The sequence below is a fragment of the Convolutriloba macropyga genome, unplaced genomic scaffold (genome assembly GCF_964194025.1).
Source record: "Convolutriloba macropyga unplaced genomic scaffold, txConMacr16.3 SCAFFOLD_2480, whole genome shotgun sequence".
NCBI lineage: Eukaryota > Metazoa > Xenacoelomorpha > Acoela > Convolutidae > Convolutriloba > Convolutriloba macropyga.
In genome coordinates, this window is record NW_027449856.1 from 7501 (window position 1) to 33435 (window position 25935).

Here is a 25935-nt window from a genome sequence, read left to right on the forward strand (position 1 = left end):
CATACATACATACATACATACATACATACATACATACATACATACATACATACATACATACATACATACATACATACATACATACATACATACATACATACATACATACATACATACATACATACATACATACATACATACATACATACATACATACATACATACATACATACATACATACATACATACATACATACATACATACATACATACATACATACATACATACATACATACATACATACATACATACATACATACATACATACATACATACATACATACATACATACATACATACATACATACATACATACATACATACATACATACATACATACATACATACATACATACATACATACTTACATACATACATACATACATACATACATACATACATACATACATACATACATACAAATATACATACATACATACATACATACATACATACATACATACATACATACATACATATGCACACATAGTTGTTGCATCTTAGATAGTTAGTTGCTGCTTCTTAGTTTCGGGGACAGCTGTCATGTCTGTCGATATTACATCATTTTCCCGTAATCTAGAATGGAGGATCTGTTTTGCCCCCCCTCTCCCCCAGTATTAGTTATGACCCCCAGTTACAAATTATACCTTGTTATGTAAAACGTTGGTATGTAAAAAAAATAACACGTGCGCGTGAGAGTCAAAAACATTTTAGGCTCACTGAGCTGGGGGGGTGGGGACAGTATAAGATCCAGAGTCGAATTGAAACATGGGCCCGGGTCGAGATTTCAACGCTTTTCAACGCAACATTATGTAATATAAGCGGTGAATGTGGAAAAATTTTGTAAGATAATCGGCGAATCCGGTGAAATTACATACACCAGGTGGTGAATGCGGTGAAAAAATACTTTATCGCCTGTAGCGGTGAAAATACATCAATTCAACGCTTTTAAAAAAGTTTCCAAATTATGCGAGATAAGCGGTGAATGTTGTGATATTACATAAAATCACCACATAACGTAGTGGCAAAATTACATAAATCCACCGCTTAGAAAAAAGTGTTAAAATTGTGTGAGATCTGCAGTGAATGCGACGAATTTACATAAATTCACCGCTTAAGTTAGTGGTGTGATATCCTGAATTCACCGCTTAGAGAACACTTCAGATTGTTTTTGTCTCGCGAAGCAAAGATACATTTCTTAAAAGACGCACGGAAAATTTACCCATGAATAATCGTACTTTCAATGCCCAACAATCTTTTTGAAACTTTTTTAAGCGGTCCATTTATGTAATTTCACCACTAGAGTAATCGGATAACTTACAAATAGTCATCAAATTGCACCGCTAACATTTGTAATTTCACCCCTAATCTTACAAAAGTCAACACAAATGATTTATAGAAAGTAGATTGAATTTGATATAAATTGAAAACAAGAATCTATTGAGAGGTGATGCAGTGGAAGAAGAAGTGGCGGCTGACATGCAGGAGGCGAGGAGTTCAAGTCCTTGGAAGGCCGGTGGAGTGTGGAACATTTTTGTAAGTTCACTGCTTACTCTAGTGGTGAAAATATATAAATTCACCGCTTAAAAAATTTTCAAAAAGATGTATTGTTATTCAGCGCAGGGTAAATTTTCCGTGCGACTTCTAATAAATGTATCTTAACTTTGTTGAACAAGAAACAATTCGAAGTGTTTTCTAAGTGGTGAATTTTATGTTATTTCACCACTAAGTTAAGCGGTGAATTTGTGTGATTTCATCGCATTCCACTGCTGATCTCACACAATTTTAACACTTTTTCCCAAGCGGTGAAATTATGTAATTTCACCGCTACCAGGCGGTGAAGTTTTTGTTAACCGCATTCACTGCCTGATTTATATTTATGTAATTTCACGCATTCATCGCTTATCTGACAAAATTTTCCGCATTCACCGCTTATCTTACATAATATTAAGTTGAATGGCGGTGACACCTCGACCCGGGCGGTAATTTTTTGGGGGGTTATAGGTCGGATGACACTTAAGCGGGTGTGGGGGCTATACTGTTAAAGACCTGAAGTCTTTTGGGCTCGGAACTTCTTTTGAGCCCCTGGGAACTTCCCATTAAACCCCCCGCCCCGTGAAATTATAACCTCCCACCATTATGGTATAATTACCATTTCTGAGATTGGGGAGCTACGTTAGTTGATCACTAAATTGGTGGGGGGGGGGGGAGGCTATAATGGGAAAGATCCATAAATTCTAACCCTGGTTGAAAATTAATTGTGAGTGTACACTAAATGCACGTGGAATATTGAATGATTCTTTTTTTAAATTGTGACAAGGAAACAACTCACTGCATCCTTACAGAAATGAGTTCTTCCTCATCATCATCTGGAGATGAACAGGTATCTCCATCAAGGTCCAGCAGACCACAGAGAAACAACAAAAATTGCACTCCAATCACGGTTACTTGCCTCTTCAAAAATGCGTCTCGTTTATTTTTTTAAATCGGATCGTTTCCATTTTGTGCCCCCAGCTTAGTGGGCGCATATTATTTGCACACCCAGACGCACGTGCCATAGGTGCCATATTTTCACATAATGATTAACTGTGCAATGACACGTGCTCTGTAATTGGGGGATGCATAACGTACTGGTGGGCACAAACGGAAAAGACCAACTCAGGTATAATTTTCCGTTATCGTGAAATATTTTAGTTCAATAAATTTTGAAAAGCCTGCAATTTTTTGTCCATTGGAACTCGTTCGTGTCTTTTTGCGTCTCTCCTCTCAATTTGTTCTTGAATTTTTTCTGTGATATTTCGTTTTTTAGAGCTCTAGGAAGTTTATTTCATTTACGAACAAAGTTTTTTAAAACTAGATTATAATTCTATTTTGATTTGCATTTTGTCATGGAGAAAAATCATTTGTACGTTTGTTTACATTAAATTAAATGGTTCCTTTTTTGAATTTTTGGTAGTCATATTTGTTTGTTCATTGGGTTATATCAATTCTGTTTTTTGAAAGTTTTTTCTATATGAAATTCTACAGAGAGAGTTTTTGTTTTCAAAATTTAAACTGGTCAGTGTCGTAATGTGGTTTCAAAATCGGAGCGGTTTCCATTACAGCCCCCATGAAATCATAGCCCCCAATATGGTATATTGGATCTATTCTGTTTCGGGGTCTTTCCCATTATAAGCCCCCCAGAAAATTATAGCCCCCCCCCCAAAAATCAAGTTATAGCATACAATTAAATTCATCATTTTATGCTTACAATTGTTGGTTACAAGTTTTTGTTTTGTTCCAGTATCGAATGCTATTGTTTCCCATTTATGTTTGCAGGTTTCTACAATTTTCATTAAGTTCATAGGAGCCATTTCGTATTATCTCTGTAGCAGCTGAAATGCGGTTATGAGAAGTCAACTAAAATCAATTATAATGGGCAAGCCTATGTCATCATCCGGCGGCTCGCCTACAATGATTTCTGATTTTGTGTTAAAGAAGTGGTTATTAATTTCAGTGGCTCGCCTACATCGATTTCCGATTTTGTGTTAAAGAGGTGGTGGATCTTTTCCGTTTGTGCCCCCCCCCAGTACGTTATGCTCCCCCCAGTGACAGAGCACGTGTCATTGCATAGTAAATCATTATGTAAAAATATTGCACGTGCGTCTGGGGGTTGCAAATAATATGCACCCACTAAGCTGGGGGGGGCACAAACGGAAAAGATCCGAGGTGGTTATGAATTTTCATCTGGGGGGGCTATAGGTTACATTCCCACTAAGCTGGGGGGGGGGGGGGGGCTATAATGGGAAAGACCCCTGTTTCGGCCCTCCAGTGTGTTTTTTGCGCCCCAGTTAGAAATTATATGTTGTAATGTAGCACGTTACCATGTAAGAAAATAGCACGTGCACCGGGGGGGGGGGGCGTAACATATATAAGCCCACTAAGCTGGGGGGGGGGGGGAGGGGTTGGGGGGGGGGGGGGGTCAAAACAGAACAGATCCTAACTCTGAACAGACTCCTAACACCATAATTTTTGCATTCATCACTACGTGGCAGTGAGTGCCAATTTGAATTTAACACAATTGATAGTTGGTATCTTTTAAATACTATTCATTTTTTTCATTACACAGAACTGCCGAATCATCGGCAAACTATGACACATTGGAGTTTTTCCCTATTGCTTTATTGAGATCATTTACCCGGGTCGAGGTTTGGCGGTGAATTTTCGTAAGAAATGCGGTGAATTGCGGTGAAAAAAAAAAAATTTTCACCGCGTATTTCTTACATCTTTTTGCGGTGAATGCGGTGAATTATTTTTTTTCACCGCGTTCTCAGTATTCTTACAAAAAAGAATCGTCCTTACACGGGTTCGAACCTCTGACCTCCTGCATGCCTTCCAATGCTTATTCCACTGCGCCAACTGTCACTTACTTGTTTGTTATTTCTTGTGAATTTAAATCAGATTGAGTAAACTTTGGAAACCATATGCGATGAATTTTTGTAAGAAATGCGGTGAAATGTGGTGAATTATTTTTTTTCACCGCTTCTAGCGGTGAGAAAAAATAATTCACCGCTTGAGAGAAAGCGGTGAATTATTTTTTTTCACCGCATTCACCGCATTCACCGCATTTCTTACATTAATTTGCCATAATAGTCTATGCGGTGAATTTTTGTAAGAAATGCGGTGAATTTGGTGATGAATTTTTGTAAGAAATGCGGTGAAAAGCGGTGAATTATTTTTTTTCACCGCATTCACCGCAATCACCGCATTTCTTACAAAAATTCACCGCATTCACCGCATTTCTTACGAAAATTTACTTAAAAACCTCGACCCGGGTTACATATAGTACGAGAAACAGTGGTCCAAGACAGTCTCTTGTGGAACAACGTGGTTTAAGCTTCCAGTTTACAATCGTTTACTATTAAACAATTTGGCATTTCCATTTATACCCCCAATAAATTGTTTATTATGATGGGGGTATACGTTATACGACCAATGAGCGGGGAGGGGCGCTGTAAGGGGACAGACCGGAACAATTTTCACAATTTTTCAGATGACAGGGGACACAGGAGAAAAAAGAAAGTAATAAATTACATGAAAAATCGTGTCTAAATATTTTTTGGTTGACACCTCTCCCCCAGCTTACGCTAGTAGACTTTTAAAATCACCGTGCTCTTCGGATATTAGGTGCGAAAAGACCGTCCTCAGCCTATATTTGGTTTTACTCCATTAGTTGTCATTGAATTTGGCTGGAACTGAAGGCACTGTCCTCAAATTTGGCTCGACAATAAACGCAAACTTTGACTTGATCTAAGTTTTTGTCCTCGAGTTCGGCCCGACAAGAGGAAAGGTACTATACATTTGAAACATGTCAAAATCTTTTGTTTTGAATTCATGTTTTGCTTTTTCAAATCTCTATATTATGCTTGAAACTTACACCACGTGAAAAGATTTTTAAAAACATTGTTCCAGCCATGTTATCTCTGGAAGCGCAAGCACTCAAACTATTGTCGATGGAGTTTAATTATATGGACCAACACACAAAACATTATCATTATTTGTGTCAGTTGATGGATTTAAATTTGTCATATGGTCACTTCTTGAAACGCTTTTCTGAAACTAAATAGCCGCAATTTTTGTAATTTAACAAAAAGAATTTGACTCAACCTAATTTCTTCAATGAAATGATTTAAAACCGACTAATTCAGAGTTCAGAGAAAGCAAAGACGTTGTGTTTTTATTATTTATTATCTACCTCCTAACTTATTGGTATAGCCTATACCAAATTGCCGTACATACACGATGAACCATTAAGGCAGACCCGATGTGAGCTCCTTTTACAGCCTTGAAGTATAAAGAGCTAGGGCTTCTTATTTCTGCGCGCGAAGTAGACTTACCTATATCTCTAGGACTAAGCAACTCTGTAAAACACAGAGAGTAAACTTCTATTATTGAGGTGGTTAAGAAGTATAGTACCGGAGTCAATGGTATACACATAGTGTATCTGACTAAAAGACTGACTACTGTTAGTTCAGTTCTCTCTATATAAAAGAGAATAGTGTCTTCTCGGTCTCTGATTTGTTGAAGGTGTACATTCAGTATTTTCACTGCTACATCCATCCGGGGTTGAGAGTTTCAAATCCGAATCTGTGAAGTGTAGCAGAAATACGTTGAATGTGTGATCCTCGTTGAAAGGTAGGGTGAAGTGGGTGATAAGTTTTGTCCTCACTGAAATGGATTGTGGCTTGTGTTGTCGTCTGAGGTCCCTGTCAGTGAAGTAGTGACTAGTGTGGTCAGTGAGGAGGTATGTCTTGTGAGACCAGTAAGGGTGCCAGTTACAGGGTGTGCTGGCCAGTAACGTCAATCCTTTTGAGAGTATGCCCAACTGCTGTCACTGTCTTGTAGTGAGAATTTTTTCCCAGTTGGAGGATCGCTTGTAGTCTGTAGTCTCTGTCTGGTTTGCACGAGGAGATTTCTGTTTATCTCCACCTGGTACAAGTTTTGAACCAGTCGGATTTACCAGCTAACCTTATGGTGGAAATCTATCGGATCGTTTCCGTTTGTGCCCCCCCAGCTTAGTGGGTGCATATTATTTGCAACCCCCAGACGCACGTGCAATTTTTTTACATAATGATTTACTATGTAATGACACGTGCTCTGTCACTGGGGGGAGCATAACGTACTGGGGGGGGGGCACAAACGGAAAAGATCCAATCTATCTTTAAGCAACTGTTTGAGCTACTTTTCCTATTTAAATCTATTAGTGAGATCGAATACTTTCTTTTGTACGTCCTGACCGGGGAGAAGAAGAAAAGAACTGATCCTAATCTTCAGTCTTGCGGGAAAAGAGAACAATATGTGAAAAATATATATTCAGTAGAGAGGAGAAAGTTAAGATAATAAAAAAAAGAAAAAAATAGTTTTTGAGTTTCTTGAGATCAGTGAGTCTCGTTTTTGTGGGTCTGTGAGCCCAAGGTAGTGTTGTAGGGTTGCGGCCTACGTCCGGTATTCGAACTCGAAATCCGGAGCTCTGTTGTCTGGATCTCAGAAAAAGGCGGGGAATTCCGGATCACGTGCCAGACAAGCAGGAAGGGCACTGGGATACAGATCAGCGTTACAGTGTGGTTTTAACGCAAGAAGGTGATTAAAAATCTGTGTTTCTTCTTGTGAGGGCTGGCGATTTTCGAGCTTATTGGCCATCCAGTCTCTGTAGAGGAGTTTGAAAGTGTGACCATAGGTACACTTCGTGGCGCCTCATTCTATACATTGTAGGTATTTGATTGGGACAAAGAAGTGGAGAAAATATAAAATAATTTTTAATGGGGTCGAAATTACAAAGAGTGCCTTAACAATAATTGGGTTGTATTATGTAGCTGTAGTTCATATAATATGGTGAGGTCAGCTTTGTGTTAGCATGTTGGAGGCGTGAATTCATGCGTATGATCGGGTTGGTGTGTTGAAAATGATGCTGCACAAATAGGCAATAGTGCATCGTGTGAAGCATTTTCACCCGATTCACTTTGTGAGTGGTGTTGTTTACATCCATCTGTTTGGGAGGTAAAAAACCAAATTGTAAATAAAAGGGGTCGTATTTGGCATATATTTTGTAAAGTGCAGTGTCGCGAGTAAAAAAGGTATTAAGGTAGACATTCGGGCGATCTGCGAGTGCAAAAATTACTTCGACAGATGCCAAAATCTTTTCGTGAAGCGGGAATCGATGGGGAAGTGCAGGCATTCTAGAGGCAGGCTCTTGTCGCATCCATCTTGGACATAATCGTTCTCTAATTATCTGAGAGAACAAGAACTGACTGTTGGTTTCAGCGTGTGCTGAGGTGGGGTGGAGGTATAGTTGTTTCTCTCTGGCACGTGCATACCCTTGATGGTATTAATGCCGAGAGGGTTTGTAAACTCCTGGAATCTGAAATTGGGTCTCCTTCTAATCTGTGTGGAATGCCAAGTGTTGGCACGAAAGTGTTAGGCCGTCCGCGAGAGGATGATGGTTGTGGGCCTCGGGGAGGGCTCGCCGTGTGACGAGCAGGCGATTGTGAAGCCTGTATCGGTGAGGAGCGAACGGGGTATATTTCATGTGCTGTTGCCCGTGGACGCCTCCTAAGTGAGGGGTCAGTGTAAGGGTAATTGTCGGTTGACGTGGGTTGGTTGTAGGGGGATGGCTGAAAGAAAGATTGTTGTGGTCTCAGATGGGGTAAAGCCGGGCCGTACCGCGGTGAGGGTACCGGCGGGCGTTGTGTATGCGGTGTTGGCATCACTGGCGTTGGGTAAACCAGTGGCTGTGATCGTAGCCTTGCTACACGGATCCTACCATAATACGCCCAGTTGCAGACAACCGTCTCTGGTGTAGAGTGACTAGATTGTCCTGCTGTGGCCACTTCATCAGCCCAAGATGGAGAGTTCGTAGGCAGAATTGCTGGTTGTGTTGTAGAGACTGCTGTGTGCGCAGTTGAAAATAGTGGGGTTGGCTGTGGCACCTGCCTCGTTCCTTGAAGTAGCTCTTGTGACGAGCTTTGCGGTTGTCTAGGGACTGAGGGTGAATTCGTGTCGCTATCGATGTACAGGTGAAGTTCACCTGAACTCGAAGAAGAAGTGGGGGTGAAGGCAGTGGGTTCCCCCGCGCATAATTTGCCGTGCACACAGACTCTGGCTGTGGCGAAAATTGCGCCATCGTGAAGAGGGTGGGTGTTTGCATTTCGCAAACTGGCTCGGGTACCGTGGGTGCCAGTACCAACGGAGTGAGGGGTGATGGCAGAATGTCATCAAACTCCAGCATGATGAGGTCGTTTGCTGTGGGATCGACATTTGGGGGGGTTGGTGAGCCTCCTTCTTGGTGGGTACAGACTGCAGTGGAGTCACTAAAACAAAAAGAGTGTTAAAGACGAGTACTTGGAAGGTTAAGGAAAAGTTCCTCCGGAATTTCTTGGTAGTCAGGACCTTTATCAAAAGAGTCGCGTGAAAAAGAAATTCCACGTGAGCGTTTACGCTTGTTAGATTGAAAAGTGTGTAGGTGTAAGGATTCAAAATCTGGTTTCGTACAAGAATCAATTGGCGTTTCATAGCCTTGATAAATAGAAGTTGGTAGAGTGGATGTATGGCGTTTATTTGAATTATTGTGTACTGGGGAGGAGAATTTCTTAAAGAAATTTTCAAACTTTTTGTGTAATAAAGTTAACTCATGTTGTGAGTGTGGAGTGCAACTGTTGATTGAGTGTCGACGTCGATTTTTAGGTAAAAGTGGTTTACATAGTGTAGAGTCGGATTGTAGCACATGGAATAATGTTTGCAAAAAAACTCCAAAAAATCCAGAGGTTATAATTTTAGCCATTGTGATATTGGGTTCTAAAATGATTTTAAGTTATAGGTGTTAAATGCACAACGAAATAGGCTAAAAAGGCACTGTAAAAAAATTAAATAAAGTCCATATTATGGCTATTTCTTTTAATACGTACCAAGGGTATCCAAAGATTCCTCTGAGGGATTCCTTTAAATAGTTGCCATTAATTAGGTCACGTCAATCAATTCGGCGGAGGGTGAATTCTTTGCTGTTAATAGAGTTTGTTAAAATAATCGTTATATTTGGTGCGTAATTGTGAGAATTGTGCTTGTAATTGTGCTTGTTTTGCAAGATCTGCAAAATTTACTGCGCGTGCTACTTTAATTTTTTCAGCTGCGTCATCAAATAATTGATTAAATTTCATCCTATCTATTGATTTAGTCCAGTCGTGTTGATTGTAAATTCCGAGTTGTTGCGCGGTAAAATCAGCGTGTGTGAAGCGGTTTTCAAACTCGTCAGGTGTGAAAGTTTTGACGGGGTTTCGCGGCCTAATTTTATAGGGTGTCAAGTGATATGTGTCACCGCCATCTGCGTCGAGTGAAATTTGTTGATAAAAATTTTTGGGTTTACATGGTGCTTAACTGGACCAGGGGAAGGTCTTACGGGTGGCTTGGTCTACAAATTGGAGTTTGTTTTGACAGTATGTAGGAATACGTACGAGACTTGGATTCTCTCATACATAAAGGGGTGAGGAAACAATTTTACATTGAAAGAGTGAAATCACATTTTGACTTTTAAGTGTAGCGAATGTGTGTCGCTGACCTGTAATTATTTAACCAACTAAGGAAAATTTCTGGGTGAGTAAAATGAAAGCGGTTTGTTTCAAATCGCGGTCTAAGTTGCAGACTTTCTTATAAATATTTAAGCTTGTTTGATCCATTTCGAGCCAGACTCGCTTGATCATGTAATTGAGTTTTGCATCAATTTGGACATTAGGGTGAACAGCGCCAAACCATTTCGTATTTTTCTGATTTTTGGTACAATTTTGATTCTTGTGGAGTGACATATCCATCACGGATATTTGCTTTTGTGTAGGGTGCTAAAGGGGGTGGTCCATCAGGGATTGTGATGTGTGTGTTATCAAAATCGGATGACGGTGTTCCCGAGAAAAAACAAAACCTTCTTTATATTGTATAAAAATATCTTGATATTGTGTGGCGTAGTATGGGCGGTCTTCATTACATTTGTAGAGAGGTTTTGAGAGAACCTCGAAACGAGAGAGTGCAGATTCATCAAAAAGAAGTTTTTGAAAACGACTTGAGAACGTGTGTGCATTGTGTTTATGGCCAGAAGTAGTTTCATTATTTTCAAGTGTTTCAAAAAAATATCTTTTTTTTAGAATTCAATCATGCTTGCTTGTGATCTTCCAACATCAAAAATACAGCAATGGTTTTCTGGTTGCCAAATTACTGTGGCTTTAATAGCGTGCTTTGGAGGACAATTACTTTATTCTAAATCATATTTTATGCGAACTTTGCCATAATACATGTGTTCTGAGGCAACATCAAAAGTGAGAGTGGTGTTAGTTAATTGAAGTAACTATCCCAGTGTGTGGATGATATTATATATGTGTTCTGGGTCTTTACCAGGACAGTTAGCCCAGGGATTATCGGTGGCGTTAGGAATCCATTTATGATCTTGTGGGTTATAAACCTCGCTTCCATGTTGGAAAGAAGAAGGTCTATAACGGTCTAAACGAAAACGGCATTGTTTTTCTTCAATATTAGCTTGCCAGCGTGGGTCGTCTAATATGTCAAATTGTATCATTTTAGGCAGTAGTGGTGTTTAATTATGAGACCAACGCGAGCAAGTTCTCGTCTCAAACTTTGATGGAAAGAAAGGTCGTTTCATAATATTAACATACCAATTATTGTGATCGAACCGAAAACCTCTGTTGAGTGCAATTTTGTGACAAAAGCTTTCCTTATCGCTAAGTTTAGCGTGTATGAAGTAATCGCGTGCTTGGAGTGTTCTCATTTGAGAAAAAATTTGCACTTTTGCGGGGAGGTTTTTGAAATCGGCTGGCTTAATTTCACAATCAACAATTTTATTGAGTTTTTAGTACTGCATATTTGTGATATGCTTTGGTGAACAATCATAGTGTGTGACGACAAGATCTTGTATGCTTGTTTTAGGTTTGGAAATATTATGTTGTTCTACTTTAATTGGTTGTTTGATTGGGAGTGGATTTGAAAAGAATAAATTAAGTAGTATGAATATTAAATTTGTAGTGGACATGAGTAACAAAAGCCAGAGTGTGGATTATAGAAAACGAAATATCCTGCGCTGTTTTTCGTGCATCTATCAAATTTGTAGTGTATTTCTTGACAAATAAAGGGTGAAAGATTAGTTTTTATCCTAAAGATAGGTTGTGCTGCAGCTTGTGGGTGGAAAAAAAGTTTATGTTGTTCGACAACTATTTCAACATAGAATGTGATTTTTGATTGTTTTAATAATTCTTGAGCTCTTTGTTTCTGAACGGGTGTTTTTTTAGAAAATTTAGAAATATTTTGTTTAGGCCAACTATGTAGTTGTTCACCGTTATTATGATCTCCAGAGAGGGCGCGTGGGGGAGCAATAAATTTTGGATCTAATTTTAGTGACAGAGTTGGGTAAGTTCGTGTTGTGTTAGGTTGTTTCCCAATACAGTGATAAGAATGTTGATCAGGATTTGTTGTCGGTGAATTTGAGCTTCAAGTGATAATGGGTGGTGTACACGGAAAAATGAATGGTAGTGAACTTTGAAATGATTGTGATGAATTGACTATATTAAAAGAGTGGTTCCAGTGTGCTTGTGATAACAAGCATTCAGAATTAGTTATTTGTCCTTGTGGCGGATTGAAAGGATTATTTGCAATTTGTGATCCAGTAGGTGAAGAAAATTGAGAATTAATTGGGTCAGAATTGGAAGTTCCAGAAATTAGGCTATTATCAGGTGTGGTATCGTGAACATTTCAGACAGTGTGAATTGGCTGTGGCAATTCGAAGCTACTAGTCATATCGTTGTTTGCAAAGTTTATTGGTTGAGTGGAAAATTGTGGAGTGTTTGAATAGTTTAGTAATTCAGGTTGTGTTGCTCGTGGAGGAGCTGGTATAAGAGTGGGTGGAGGGAGAGTCTATTTGGAAGAAAACCAGATTATGGTAATAAAGTTTGTGCAGTTACTTGTTGCTGTTGTTGTGCTTGCGTTTGGTGTATTTGCGTTTAACTTTGACGGGGGTATATGGGATTACCGATAGTGGGGTAAATTGGGGGTGGGAGTGTCCAGTAGGACGAGGTCTATCTGTAGATTTGGCAGTAGTAATGACTGAGTATGGGTGTTCCTCGGTTTCTTATGTTTGTGGTTTTTTATTAAAGAGTTTAAATGATGACTTTTTGGGTGTTGACTGTTTAGCTGCTTCGCTGTATGAACAACTAGACGACTCTGAGACGGAGGGAGCACTTGGGTTAGTGTTTGATTGTTGACTAGAAGACGCAATTGTGACAATAATCGTTGGCCCAAAGTGGGGCAATTATCGCAATAATAAGTTTTATAATCAGTAGAGGTGTGGATAACAATTATTAAGAGATTTAAAGTGGGTACACTTAATCGGATTGCTGCGCAGCGTGATTCTGGTGGGAGGACATTATGGAGATAGATGAGATCTAAAAAATCAGCAGAAAAAACTGTTAATAATTCAGCGATTGCATAATCTTTTCACTCGAATGAAAAGAAAACGTGCGGGTATGTAATTTCATTTGTTGGATTGTTATTGTTTGAGAATGTTTTGGTATTGTTTATACAATCTTAGGAGTTCTTTAGGATATTTAATATCAAATGAGGCTGGGATACCGTCAAGATTAACAGTGTAAACAATATCTGTATATAAAATTTCAGAGAGTTTAGGTGTTGTTCGTGGATGGAAGATAAGGAGATAGAAAAGAGCGATATTTTCGTTATTAAAATCTCTAATATAAAAAACCCATTCACAACAAGTGTGTGAATGTAGAATGTGATCTAGGTTATAGAAAACATCTTGATACCGGACCTGGTTAGGTGTAAAATTCTGGATATATCTAAAAGTATCAACGCAAGGTGTTCTTTTAAGCAATACTTCGAGTCTGTGTGGAGAAGTTTTGTGCATAACTGTAAAGTCTTTTTGAAGAGGTTGCTTTTAGTGCTGTGAGGCTGAAAGTTGTAATTTGTGTGTTATTGTCGTTGTTGCTTCTTTGAGCAAATGTGAGAGCTTTCTGGGAGCTGTCACCGAAGTCAGGAGTCGAAAGAGAGAAAGAATGAAGAACTGTAATGTGAGACAGTTCTTTTTTTGTTCAAGTGTTAAAGAGAGAAAAAGTGAAAAGTGAAAATGTCTTTGAAAATGAGAGTTTTTCTAAGTTGTGAATTAGCGTTTCTTGGAAATTTTCAAAAAATTTTGAAAGAAGAGAGAGAAAGAGAGAAGCAACTATGTTTCAAGAGCGGTGGACTGAGAAATGTCTAGTAGAAAAGTGTGAATAGTTTTATGTGTGCGTTGTTCGTGAAACCGAAAACTTTGAATGTGGTATAAAGACTTACTTTATTGTCTTTTATGGGTTAACGTCGGAGGCGACTATTTCGTGTAGTGTAGTTTTCCGAATTGTGTTCTCGTATTTCAGACTGGTTACTAGGTAGTTGGGGGGGGATCATCAGTAGATGGTACCTTGAAATGGTCTAGACTAAACAAGACAGTCTTCGACTTGGTAAGTGGTGGCTTCGTTGGATGGAGTTTTAAAAGTGAATTATCCGAGAAGTATTTTTCCATTTTTTCTTGAACGAAATGTTCCTTGGGGTAATATAGTACTATATTACTTCTATGACGGTTAATTTATTTACCAGAGAAATCTTTTAGTTTATACGTAACCAATGTAGGAGTATCTATTTGAAAATGTCTTAGAAAATGAGAGTTTTTCTAAGTTGTGAATTAGCGTTTCTTGGAAATTTTCATATAATTTTGAAAGAAGAGAGAGAAAGAGAGAAGCAACTATGTTTCAGGAGCGGTGGACTGAGAATTGATTTTAGACGATATGAATTTGCCTGACCACGGTTTTTTACTCGGGTACAAAAAGTTACCGAATCATATCTTGGCGATTAAATGACATTAGGGAATTGTTCCCGGACCGAGCTGTGGGTCGGTTATTAACTTATTTTTTATATAATTTCCTCGTTATTATTATCGCGGGAATGGCCTGTAATTCCTTTTTTCATTTCTTGATGGAGGGGTTGTTGTGCTTCTGCTAGGGTTGCAGGTGAAGAGATAAGGGTTTTGATTAACTTTCCCAGTGAAAGTAATTGTATTACTGGGGAGAGGGGTGAAGGAACTATCCGAATTATCCCTCTCGTGTAGGAGAATAAGGGAAATGTATTTTCATTCGCAATGTATTTTGTAGCTTTTCAGCGTGTCATGCTAAATTATTTTCAACTATTTAAAGCGAGAAGAGTAATTTAACGTGTGTTCTAGTAGAAAAGAGTGAATAATTTTATGTGTGCGTTGTTCGTGAAGCCGAAAACTTTGAATGTGGTATAAAGACTTACATTATAGTCTTTTATGGGTTAACGTCGGAGGCGACTATTTCGTGTAGTGTAGTTTTCCGAATTGTGTTCTCGTATTTCAGACTGGTTACTAGGTAGTTGGGGGGAATCATCCGTAGATGGGACCTTGAAATGGTCTAGACTGAACAAGACAGTCTTCGACTTGGTAAGTGGTGGCTTCGTTGGATGGAGTTTTAAAAGTGAATTATCCGAGAAGTATTTTTCCATTTTTTCTTGAACGAATATTCCTTGGGGTAATATAGTACTATATTACTTCTATGACGGTTAATTTATTTACCAGAGAAATCTTTTAGTTTATACGTAACCAATGTAGGAGTATCTATTTTTTTTATAAGGTCCCATTTTTTGTGGTCGGATATTTTTTGATTTTCCAATTTGTGTGGTTTTGTGTACAACTAAAACATAATTATTTATGTTGAGTGGCTGCGCCGCAGCAGCGATATATAAGTATGCGTAAATGTTTATTTTGGTTTAAATGAATATGTAATTCGTTAAGAATTTCCGAGTGTGTCTTTTCACGATTAAGAAACCAATGTGCAAAGGTTCCTTTCTGTAACTTTTTAATTTGGGGGTGATGACCTAAGTGGTTAGTATGTGTTTGATTTGGTAATGAATTACATGGTAAATTTTCTGTGGGTTTACAGTTTCTCAAGCCAACTGTAGTGGAAGTTAGTTTGAAAAATATGGGTCTCTTTGGTTTTTGACCAAATACAAGTTCATATAGTGAAAGATTCATGATGGTCCTATTTTGGGAATTGAATGCAAACGGAAAGATTTTTACTTTATGTGACCACGTGTAATATTGTGAGTCTAAGACGGTTCGAAGGAATGTGTTTAATTGGCGATTTCTATTTTCAGCGAATCCATTAGACCACAGTGCGTATGGCTTACGTGGTTTGAATTGAACATTATACGTACGGCAGAAATGTGTGAATTTTCCGTTAATGTATTCATTTCCGTTATCGGTTACCAAATTATCTGGAATGCCAAATTTAACAATCCAGTGATTAAATAATACTGTGAGTGCATTAGTGGCATCACTTTTGGGTGAAGGGTGGAGGACAACATATTGTAAAAATGCGTCCACAATAACATAACGTAAGAGTTTCTATCAGAAGACGGTGAGATTTGACCTTTTGTGTCCATTAAAATACGGTAATTGAATTTTGGTGAAACTTCTAAAATTGGCTGTTGTGGTGCCATTAAGAGGTTTGGCATGGATTTTATCGTTTGACAACTTAAGCAATCTTGTGTAAGTATTGCTATCCATGTTTAATGTTTGCAAAAAAATAGTTTTCAGTGATTGTTGCGTGTGTTTTTCACGACCAGGGTGTCACGAGTCTGCTTTATAAAAAATAACCAGATAAGAGAGTGGTAGGCAGAATTTTGGTGATGTTGTTTCTTGTATGTAATATAGAGATTATTGTCTTCATTAATGCTTGGATTGTCTTCATTTTGGAAACGTTGATAATAGTGCAATAATCGTTTATTTGCTTGTATAGTGAGTGAAGGGGTTTGGGGAAAATTTTTATATTGTTTCCAAAACAAACGTTGTCTTAGGACTGGGTATTGTTGTTGTGTTTTATAGAGAAGTGTATCATTTACTTCAGTTTGTCCTTCGTAGAAGTAGTTATAAAGGGTGGGTGATTTTGGTATAAAGTTATCCATTGCTGGGACAAAAAATTTTATACTATAAAAAAATCCAGCATAGTTGGTGTCGTGATTGGATTGTATGAAGGGTTCTGTTTTGTTTGTGTTTAGTGTGACATCTGTGTGTTGTATAATAGGATAATTTTCCGGGGATGAGTAGTTATTTTTAAATTGTTGTAGTTTTTGTTGGTGCATATTCTCCAAAGGCTGTTCTTCGGATTTAAATTCATAGTGTGATACTGGGAGAAAAAGATCAGTTTCTAGTTGTACTTTGAAATAATTATCTTTAATCTGTAATTAGATTGGAAAATGTGGTGATTCTATATGAGTGTCTGTAGATACTGAATAATTATATTCTTTTGATACAGCGTAGTGACACTGTATAGGTTGTGTGTTTTGGTTATGTGTCATAAAGAATTTAATTGAATCTGGTATTTCGACTGTGCGAAGCCGGAGTTCGTCCTGTGTCGTTGTCGTCAGTGAGCGATTTAGTAAATCTGGAAGTGAAAGATTTTTCCCTTCCCTCAAACTATGTGTAATCTTTGCAAATTTCATTAGTATTAATTGATTTGAACTTTGTAAACTCTGTTAATTGGTTTTTTCTTTTGTGTAAATAAAAATAAATTTTGTTTGTGGTCATTGTATGATATTATTGGGTGTTTACAACTTGAATAAGGAATTCTTATTTTGAAATTGCATATTTAATGGCTGAGCACTCGCGAAGAATGGTGGATAATCTAAGTTCTGTGTTAGAAAATAGACGAGAGTTTGCCGATACTAACTTCATCGTTCAAATTTGATTTTTTGGAGGATTGCTGCTCCAATGCCGTAGTTAGAGGCGTCGCACAGAATATAGAAGGGTTCTTCTGAATTAGGAACTGCGATGCGGAGTGTTCGGTCTTTAAGTTCTCTTTTGACTCTATCAAACGTGAGTTGCAATTCAGGAGTCCGTTTAAATTCTGTTTAATCCCTGAGTTGGAGATAAATGTGTTGAAGAATGAGGTGTAGGGTGTATATTTATTTTGAAATAAAGGTGAGAAATCCGACATAGTTTTGAAATTCTTCTTTATTTTTGGGTGCTTGTAGTTTTAAAAATCCGTCAAATTATTGTTTGAGTGGGTGGATGTGATTAATTTGAATTTGGTGTCCTAAAGATTTAACGGAGCCCAGCAAATAGAAAGATTTGTCTGGAGCGGCTTTGAGAATTTCATTCTGTAAAATAGTGTGATATTGAGTGAGTGTTTGCAGCATTGTGTCTGTTGTTGTGTCTTGGATGAAAACGTCATCCAAATACGTGATTATTTTGTTTTTTCTAAATAGTGGTTTAAAAATACTGCTCAAGAAAGATGAGAACGCTGCTGGGCTAATAGAATTACCATAGAGAAACGTTTGAAACAGTATTGTTGTCCAGCAATTACAAAATTTGTGAGTCTTTGTGATGGTTTATCAATTGGCACTTGATTGTATGCACTGTTCGTGTCAGCTATAGAGAAAATTGCTCCTTTAATCCGTGTTAGAATAACTTGGATTGGTTTTATGGGCCAACTACATTTTGTTTCGTCAATCATTGTGTTTAATTGACGAGCGTCTAAGACAATTGTTAAAGATTCTCCTTTTCTGAGATCGATTACTGGATTAATAAATATATTTCCGGTGGTTAAAGAGTCTGTATTTACGGGTGCCATGATATCAAAGTGTGTTAAAATGTTGAGTATGTGTTGTACTTTATCTTGCAATTGGAGTGGAATACGAGTGGCTCTTTGTTTCTTAAAGATAGCGGTTGCTTTAAAGGGAAGATTTAGTTTTACTTTAATCTTTCCAACATCGAATTTGGAATTTGCATAGCGCTTTTGGAATTGCATGAGAAGTTATTCAAATTGTGTTTGAGTTAACTTTGTGTGTTCAAAATTTAACATGGTGAGAAATTCTTTATCTGTTTCGGTGAATCTTGAGGCCTCAAAGAGTATAGTGACTTTTTTCTGTTGTGATATGTATTCGCGTTCTTGTTGTTTACTATGGTTTAAACAATATAGTTTTTTAAGTGTTTCTGACGTATCTTTGGTGAGGTAATTTAAAGTATATGCATCCATGATTTCTGTGAGTTCATTTATGCGATATTTTGTGGTTTGATAATCGTGTTGTGGTTTGATAAATCTTGTTGTGCATATCCAATCATTCCTTTTACGAGTGTCAATGTTTGATGCCAAGGATTTTGTATTAAGATTTGAATAAATGATTGATAAGGGTAGTCGAGATTGTTTATACCCATTTTAGAGCAAAACATATTCTTACGTAGTTGTATGAATGAGAAATCAGATACATAAAGGATGGCACCGCTCGCATTTTTATTTTTACATTCATATGCGGTTAAGGAATTAGTTAAGATACGGTCTTCAGATGGTGTAAATATACTGAGTGTTTTCGAATTACTCGAAATAATTGTGAATAATATGGGGGTTTGCTTAATTGATGAATCGTAAAATTTTAATGACTTTGTATAATTATTATGTTTAACCTCGAGTGTACGAGATAAACATTTTATTGAGTTCGCGTATTTTTCTAGGAAAGGTGTACCTAGACGATTAAATTTTGTGTTTGATACATGGAAAGTGAGTGTAAACGAAAAGTTTTTGAGAGTTCGAATCTCGGTTACATCTGGGTAGAGTGTAAGTTTTACTGTACCTTTTGACTGTAATTTAGAATTATTTGCTGCTGAGAGATAAAATGTTGATGCTTTTTGTTGTAAGTTGTGATATTCTTTGTTTTTTGTTCCAAGTGTCCGTATTTAGTATATTAAGTGTCTCACCAGAGTCTAATTTAAAATCTATTTCCAGATGTGGTTGAGAGATTGTTCTCTTGTGATTGAGTGTTTGCTGTGTATATATTGTTAGTAGTAGTACCCATATGTTAGTGGTAGTACCCAAGAGGTGGAGAGAATTTAATCTTCTGTGAGAGTGTTACATTCTTCTTGACAATTAAAATATTCATGTTGTGTATCCTGATTTAATTCTAAAAGTAAACCATTAAGTTTTTGTTCGAGGAGTGTTTCCCTTGGAGACATTTGTAGTGTCTGTATTTTAAGTGTTCGATGTAGTGTTGTCTGTTTGTTCTTGATCTAGCAATGAGTTAAAACAATTTCTAACATTACGAAGTCTTTTTCGTGAGAACGATTGTCGTCAACAATTTCCATCTCAATTATAGTTAGATGATTGTGGTCTAGAATTATATTGTGAATTATTTCGGAAAAATTGTCTTGGTCGTGGTGAACCATTTCTACTCGGCGGTTTCAAATTACTTTTTCCGTAGTAGGGTTTTGAATTATTTTGTTAGAATGTATTTATATTTCAGTGCCTTGAATGATTTCTTTGTTCTCCGCTATTGCTACGAGAGCGATGTGAAAATGGTAGTGGTATACTTGTCATGTTATTCGATGTGACTTGTCTGTTGGGAAGGTTTTGATTACCTTTCATTGCTTGATTAAAAGTTTGTTTTTGAAAATTAGGTTTTTTTCAGTGGTTTTGTCTACCTTTTCTCAGGTCATGTAGAAATATTGTGTCCTGAACGATAGCATTTTCTGCAAATTTTAGGGAAGAGTGGTTTTCTTTTAAAATTAGGTTCATTTGAGTACTTGTGTCGTAGTACATTTATCCATGAGCAATATCTTGTTCCATTTTGTGTATAACTTTTACCGTAATATTGTCTATCTCTAGAGGGATTATTAAATGAGATTGAAAAGGTAGAATTTGGATTTAATTTGTGTCTGTGAATATGTGTTCTTGTAATGTCTTCTTGATGTATCTTTTCAACAAGTTGTGCGAACGGAAGTTGTGGTTCCAACGCGGTTGATTTGTGATTTCAACTTTTTTCAGTCCTATTTTAGCTAATTGTGGATCGATTGCTTTGACGAGTGCGTCTTTCATTTGTGCGTTCCGCATATCCGGGGGGCATTGTTATCATATGCCTTTCGAGTCATTTGTTCTATTCTAAGTGCTAGCGTTTTAATTTGTTAACCGGAAGCACGTGTTAGGCCTTCTAGTAATAATTTGTGTTTGCGATTATTGATTATCGAATGTTTTCTTATATTCTCGGCAAAACGCTTGCCAATTCTTTTTAATCTCTAGTGGAAGATGTGAATACCATCGTTGTACCGGTCCTATTAGGGCGTTTTGATCATAGCAATCCGCTTCAAGATCAAGGCTTCACAAAATGGTGAATCAGGTTGATCTGGTCCTGCTATATTTACCATATTTGCTGTGATAGCATTTGAAAAATCTTCCGTTGTATAGGTGGGATCAGTAGCATCAAACGGTCGTAGAGATTGTTAAATTGGTACCAAGCCGCCTAGGTAGGGATACATCATTTGTGTATTCCTACGAACTACAGGTTACACCGTTTGTGTAGATGCTGCTTGTAAATAATAAGGAGTCGGTGCGTTTGTACTTTATTGTGTTCTCTGAGAATTTATTTGTCTAACAATGTTCACTAATTGTTGTGGGGTGATTTGTATACTTTGATTAGTCCCTTGTGTGGGTTGTGTTGCGTTATTTAAAATGATGGGTTTGGTATTTAAGAGTATGGAGTTCTGTCTGTGTAGACGTGGTAAAGCTGTGTTTACATTTGGTAATGGTGGTATAGTTGTGATTAATGGGTATGAATTATTGTCAATTCAGTTGAGTTCACAGGTTGTCTGTGTTGATGATTTTGGTAAATATTTGTGTTTTTGGTGGTATTAGCAGTAGAGTTATTATTTTGATTATTGTCTTCAAGATCAGTTAATGTGTTTACTGTTTGTGATGAAAAGAGTGTTCCATCATCTAAAAATTTTGAGTTTCTGTAGTTTCGTTTATACGGCTTTCTGATTGTTGAGAGTGAATTATTGTTTCCATATTTTCAATGGGCGAAACTTCCAAAGAAATGTTTCTGTTTTCCGTGATGTTTGTACAAGTAAATGTTTGTGTTTCCGCAATATAGTTTTTAATTTCTATGTTTTGGTGGTTAATAGATAATTTTTGTATAGTTTCCGATGGAATTTCCGTGATGTTTACGAAATTTTACGGAAACCAGTTTGGGTCATAAATATAATAGAGTGTTTCTGGTAATTTGGATTATTCGTGGATAAGTGTCTGCTATTAGTTTGGTGGCTGGAAAGATGTGTCTAACCAGACTTTTCCAAAATCTGTGTAGATACCAAGATAGAATTATGAGAGAATCTATACTCTCTTCTTCGTTTAAGTCTGTATCTGTGACAGAGCTTATATATATTTTGAGAAGTTGAGTGAATCTTTCTATTTCCTGTCTGGCAATTTTGTGTACGCTTTTTTTTCGATAGTGTGAAGCATTAGTATTTAGTGCCGGTGCAAGGCGTTTATGAAATTCGAAGGAAGATTTTCGAAGGTTGTATTTCAGACCATATTTCGTTATGGAAATCAAATAATGTGTCTGATAATTGGTAAAACAGAGTATCGTATATCAGTAAGATATAAGTATTTGTTAGTGGATCACAAATGAAAAGAACTGAACCTTTTGTGAGTTGGGCTCCGTAAATTTCAACTAAATATGAAAGAAAGGCGGTTCTTGAAACCTGTGGGGCCTTTTCTGGTATAGAAAGTAGAGGATGTTGTTCTACTGCAAAGTAGCAGTGTTTAAGCTGTTTTGCTGTATTTAAGAGTATATTTAACTCATCTTTGTGTTGATAGTGTTTAACCTCAAAGGGTAGAATTTCGCGTGTTAGACGCCTGTTCTGTTGTGTAAGAACAGCTATTTGTAAATCGTCCGAGTGTGCCGGTACGTGGGATGAGGGTTGATCAATGTGATGACCCGTTTTGGTTATTGCGTTGTTTAAATACTATTTGTTTTTGTTTTCTTGGGGTTGTGTTCCCCTTTTTCTTAAACTTGAAGAGTAAAAAGCTATGTCATCTATTTGTAAGTTTTTTTTCTCAATAGAGAAAAGGGTGTTTTATGCGAGTTCTTTTTACGGTTAGAGTTTGTTAACTCACTGGTCGCACCAGTTAAGGCAGACCCGATGTGGGCTCCTTTTACAGCCTTAAAGTATAAAGAGCTAGGGCTACTTATTTCTGCGCGCAAAGTAGACTTACCTATATCTCTAAGACTAACCGACTCTGTAAAACACTAAGAGTAAACTTCTATTATTACCGTGGTTAAAAAGTATAGCACCTGAGTCAATGGTATACACATGGTGTATCTAACTAAAAGACTGACTACAGTTAGTTCAGTTCTCTCTATATAAAAGAGAATAGTGTCTTCTCAGTCTCTGATTGGTGGAAGGTGCACATTCAGTATTTTCACTGCTACACCATATTGATGCAGGTTTTCAACACGTTGGGAATATACGTAAAAAATGCTTGTCAAAGAGCAGTAGTTAATATACAAGGGTTTCTTTGCCGCGAAATCACTTTAGTATTAGATGAGTTGTGCCCCCCCCAATTTTTCCGTTAGTGTACTGGGACCTGTCAAATCAGCATAGGTTTGAAATTTGGCTTCTTTCAAAACATAAACCCCTCCCTTCCCGATTTCTGTTTATATAACGTATTCTCTTTTCGCAGCCCGTCACCTGTGGATCTGTCAAGGCTAGCCAGAGCCAGAGTCTGGACTCGTGTGAATCATCTCAAAACGAACGCTCAAACTTCATATCCGGAACTAGCAGACGGCTGTTTAAAGCACGAGCTGTCAGCGAACCATCATCGCATGAAGTCGAAATGATGTGTAGTCATTTTGCATCGCCTAATGTCGTCACTTGTTGTCGGTCAATGTCGGCTATTGCTGAGACTAGTATGACTGGAGGTATGGATGGCCAGACTACATATGCTGGCGTGGAAGTGCCACCCATAAAGTTGGATTCGAATTATGTCAGCGATGGAAGCAATTTAGGTAGGCGTTTCCATCCATTATTATGTCATGTTCAAGTATGAACCAAACTATGCACAAATTATAATAGAACAGAAAAATAGTTAGACAGAAAAATTGGGGCCTTTTTCTTTCTATACCCCTCTACCCCAATATTATAGTCTCCAATTGTGGCATAAATAACTTGCACGATATCTTTTTCTACGTTCTCAAAATTGTTTCGCAAAATTGCGCAGAAAGGAACTGAAAAAAGCAGAAATTCATGAGAGAAAAGCGCTGAAGCACTCATGTATGTACACATCTGGCTCTAGTAACACTATCCTGGGTTCTTGAGGTTGTCCAGACAATAGTATAGTCTTGAATGCACAAGTGTGCTCTGAAGTGACCCTGGTCAGAAGTCAATCGGCCTCGGATCTCATCCAGGGTGTTGCGCTCGCCTCTTTTTTCACTGTTCAATTAATTCCGCTGCTTCATTACTCTTTTTGCATTCACCTATTTAGCAAGTTTATCCCACATCCGAGAAACTCTGGGTTAAATTTGCAAAATAGTTGAAAGCAGAATAGTAATGAATAATTGAGCAGTGAAAAAAGAGGCGATGTGAAATTAAATTATTTAACCCACAGTTTTCCCAAAACTGCAAATCCCAAAAATAGCGCCCAAGATTTTACTGACACTTTTGGTCAAAATTCGACAGGGACAATTTAGGTTTGCCTATGCGGTGTAATGTGGGTTTTTTCCAGACTTGCTGGTAAGTGTGCGCAACCGGCTCCGCAACTCCGGCAACATGTCCTCATACAGAGAGGACTCGTGGCGAGGAGACAATCGAAACTTCTTCGCTGAGAACTCATGCAACAGCACTGTGATCCACTTGAGTGGTCGAAGTGTCACCGGAGGGGGAGGGGCATTAGGGGGAGGAGCTGGGGCAGGTTTTGGGGCAACAATTGGGGCATCAACTAGACGACCATCTGTTGCTATACAGGAAACAGAACCAAACTGTTTTTTCGACCACTTTCTCTTACCTGTTCCTAGTAGCTTGAGAGTAAGTTTAATTAGCTGCGTCTTATTGCAACCCGGATCACAGTAACAGTGTAAATCAGCGCTGAATCTTAGTATTTCGGAAAGTAAATCATAGGGTCCTGGAAACTAATACCCTGATGCGGGGAGCTTTTTTGAAATTATGCACCCGGGTTGGGCTCCCAGTGAAGTCCATCGATGGACCATAGTTATTTCATAACCCATCGATGGATCATAGTTTTTTTCCATCAAAATAAAGATATAATTTTTTTGAATGAAATATTCAAATGCTATAAAATTCAGCATCACATGGAGTCGAAATTTTGTAACGTGCCGTTATTTTTGATAATTAAATCTTCTGTTAGTTCTGGTGAGACCAGAGTAAATATGGCGTCTAGTAAACTCGATTTGGGGGCAAGAAATGCGGCAGTTTTTTTAGATTAGCTCAAAAACGTCCCAAAATAATACGTTGGAAAGCGCTGAAATGCACTGAATTTACGCAAGAAATGAGTTCAAAAAACTGTTACGAAATAATGCGCTGAAAATTTCTGCAATGCGCGAAAGTATGACAAAAAAGAGCAATCGTTTTTTTTACATATTTTGTAGAAAATAATGCGATGAAATGGCACGCGAGATAGTTCGCCATTTCAGTTAAATTTGATCAAATCCCAATTTACTTTAAATTGATCCAAAAACGGTTTGCATAATTTAATCAGCCATCAAGCAATCGCATCCGGGAGGTTCCCAGTGAATTGGACAGTCAACCAACAGCTGACTATGACGAGAGTAGTGTCTTCGTCACCAATAAATTGCCAATATGTCAGGCCAAAAACGGTTAGTTTATCAGGAATAGTTTTATAGAGACACAGAAATATACCAATTAGTTCAATCAAAAAGTTCAGCGCAAAAAGCTTTCATATTATTGCACTGAAATGTGATGAAAAGCGCTGAAACTTTGTCAGATATGCGCTGAAATGCGATGATTTTTCAAAATGTTCAGCGCAAAAACCTTACATAATAATGCACTGAAAAGGACTGAATCGTTGTAAGAATTGCGCTGACATTTCAGCAAATTTTTTGCGAAGTTTCCGCAGGTTTTTTTGCCCAATTTTTTGAAAAATCAGCTTATTTCAGCGCATTTCTTACATAATTTCGAAACATTTCTCGACCCGGGTTGTAAAAATCATCGTCCATTTAAAACTAGTATGAACCAATAGGCAAAGAAGGATAGATAACATCAGTTTATCCCTATTTTTTTAAATCTTTTAATATTACCTTTAGACCTCATTAATTTAGTACCAAGTTTAGACTTCGACTTATCAAAAGACCATGCTCAGCAAAAATTGGTATGCAAAGACCATGCTCGATCCAAAATAGCTATGAGATGATTTTTGCTAAAAATTCGATATTTCATATTCTTAGAACCAAAGCTACTCAAAAAATTTGTAAACATTTTTTCAGTAATCGGATAACAGTTGTTTTTACTAACTCATTTGCTATCATTCAAGGCCAAGCAACAT

The 25935-nt window shown here is 37.6% G+C and overlaps 1 protein-coding gene across 1 annotated transcript; it reads left to right on the forward strand.

Annotated features, from left to right (window-relative positions):
• Positions 1-2295: 2295 nt before the first annotated feature.
• On the forward strand, positions 2296-25249 carry LOC142355381 (uncharacterized; the record flags this gene model as incomplete). Its single annotated transcript, XM_075407581.1, has 4 exons — positions 2296-2384; positions 23101-23425; positions 24142-24440; positions 25132-25249. Coding segments are annotated over exons 1-4 (778 nt in total), but the record flags the coding sequence as incomplete, so codon positions are not given.
• Between the last annotated feature and the right edge of the window lie 686 nt (positions 25250-25935).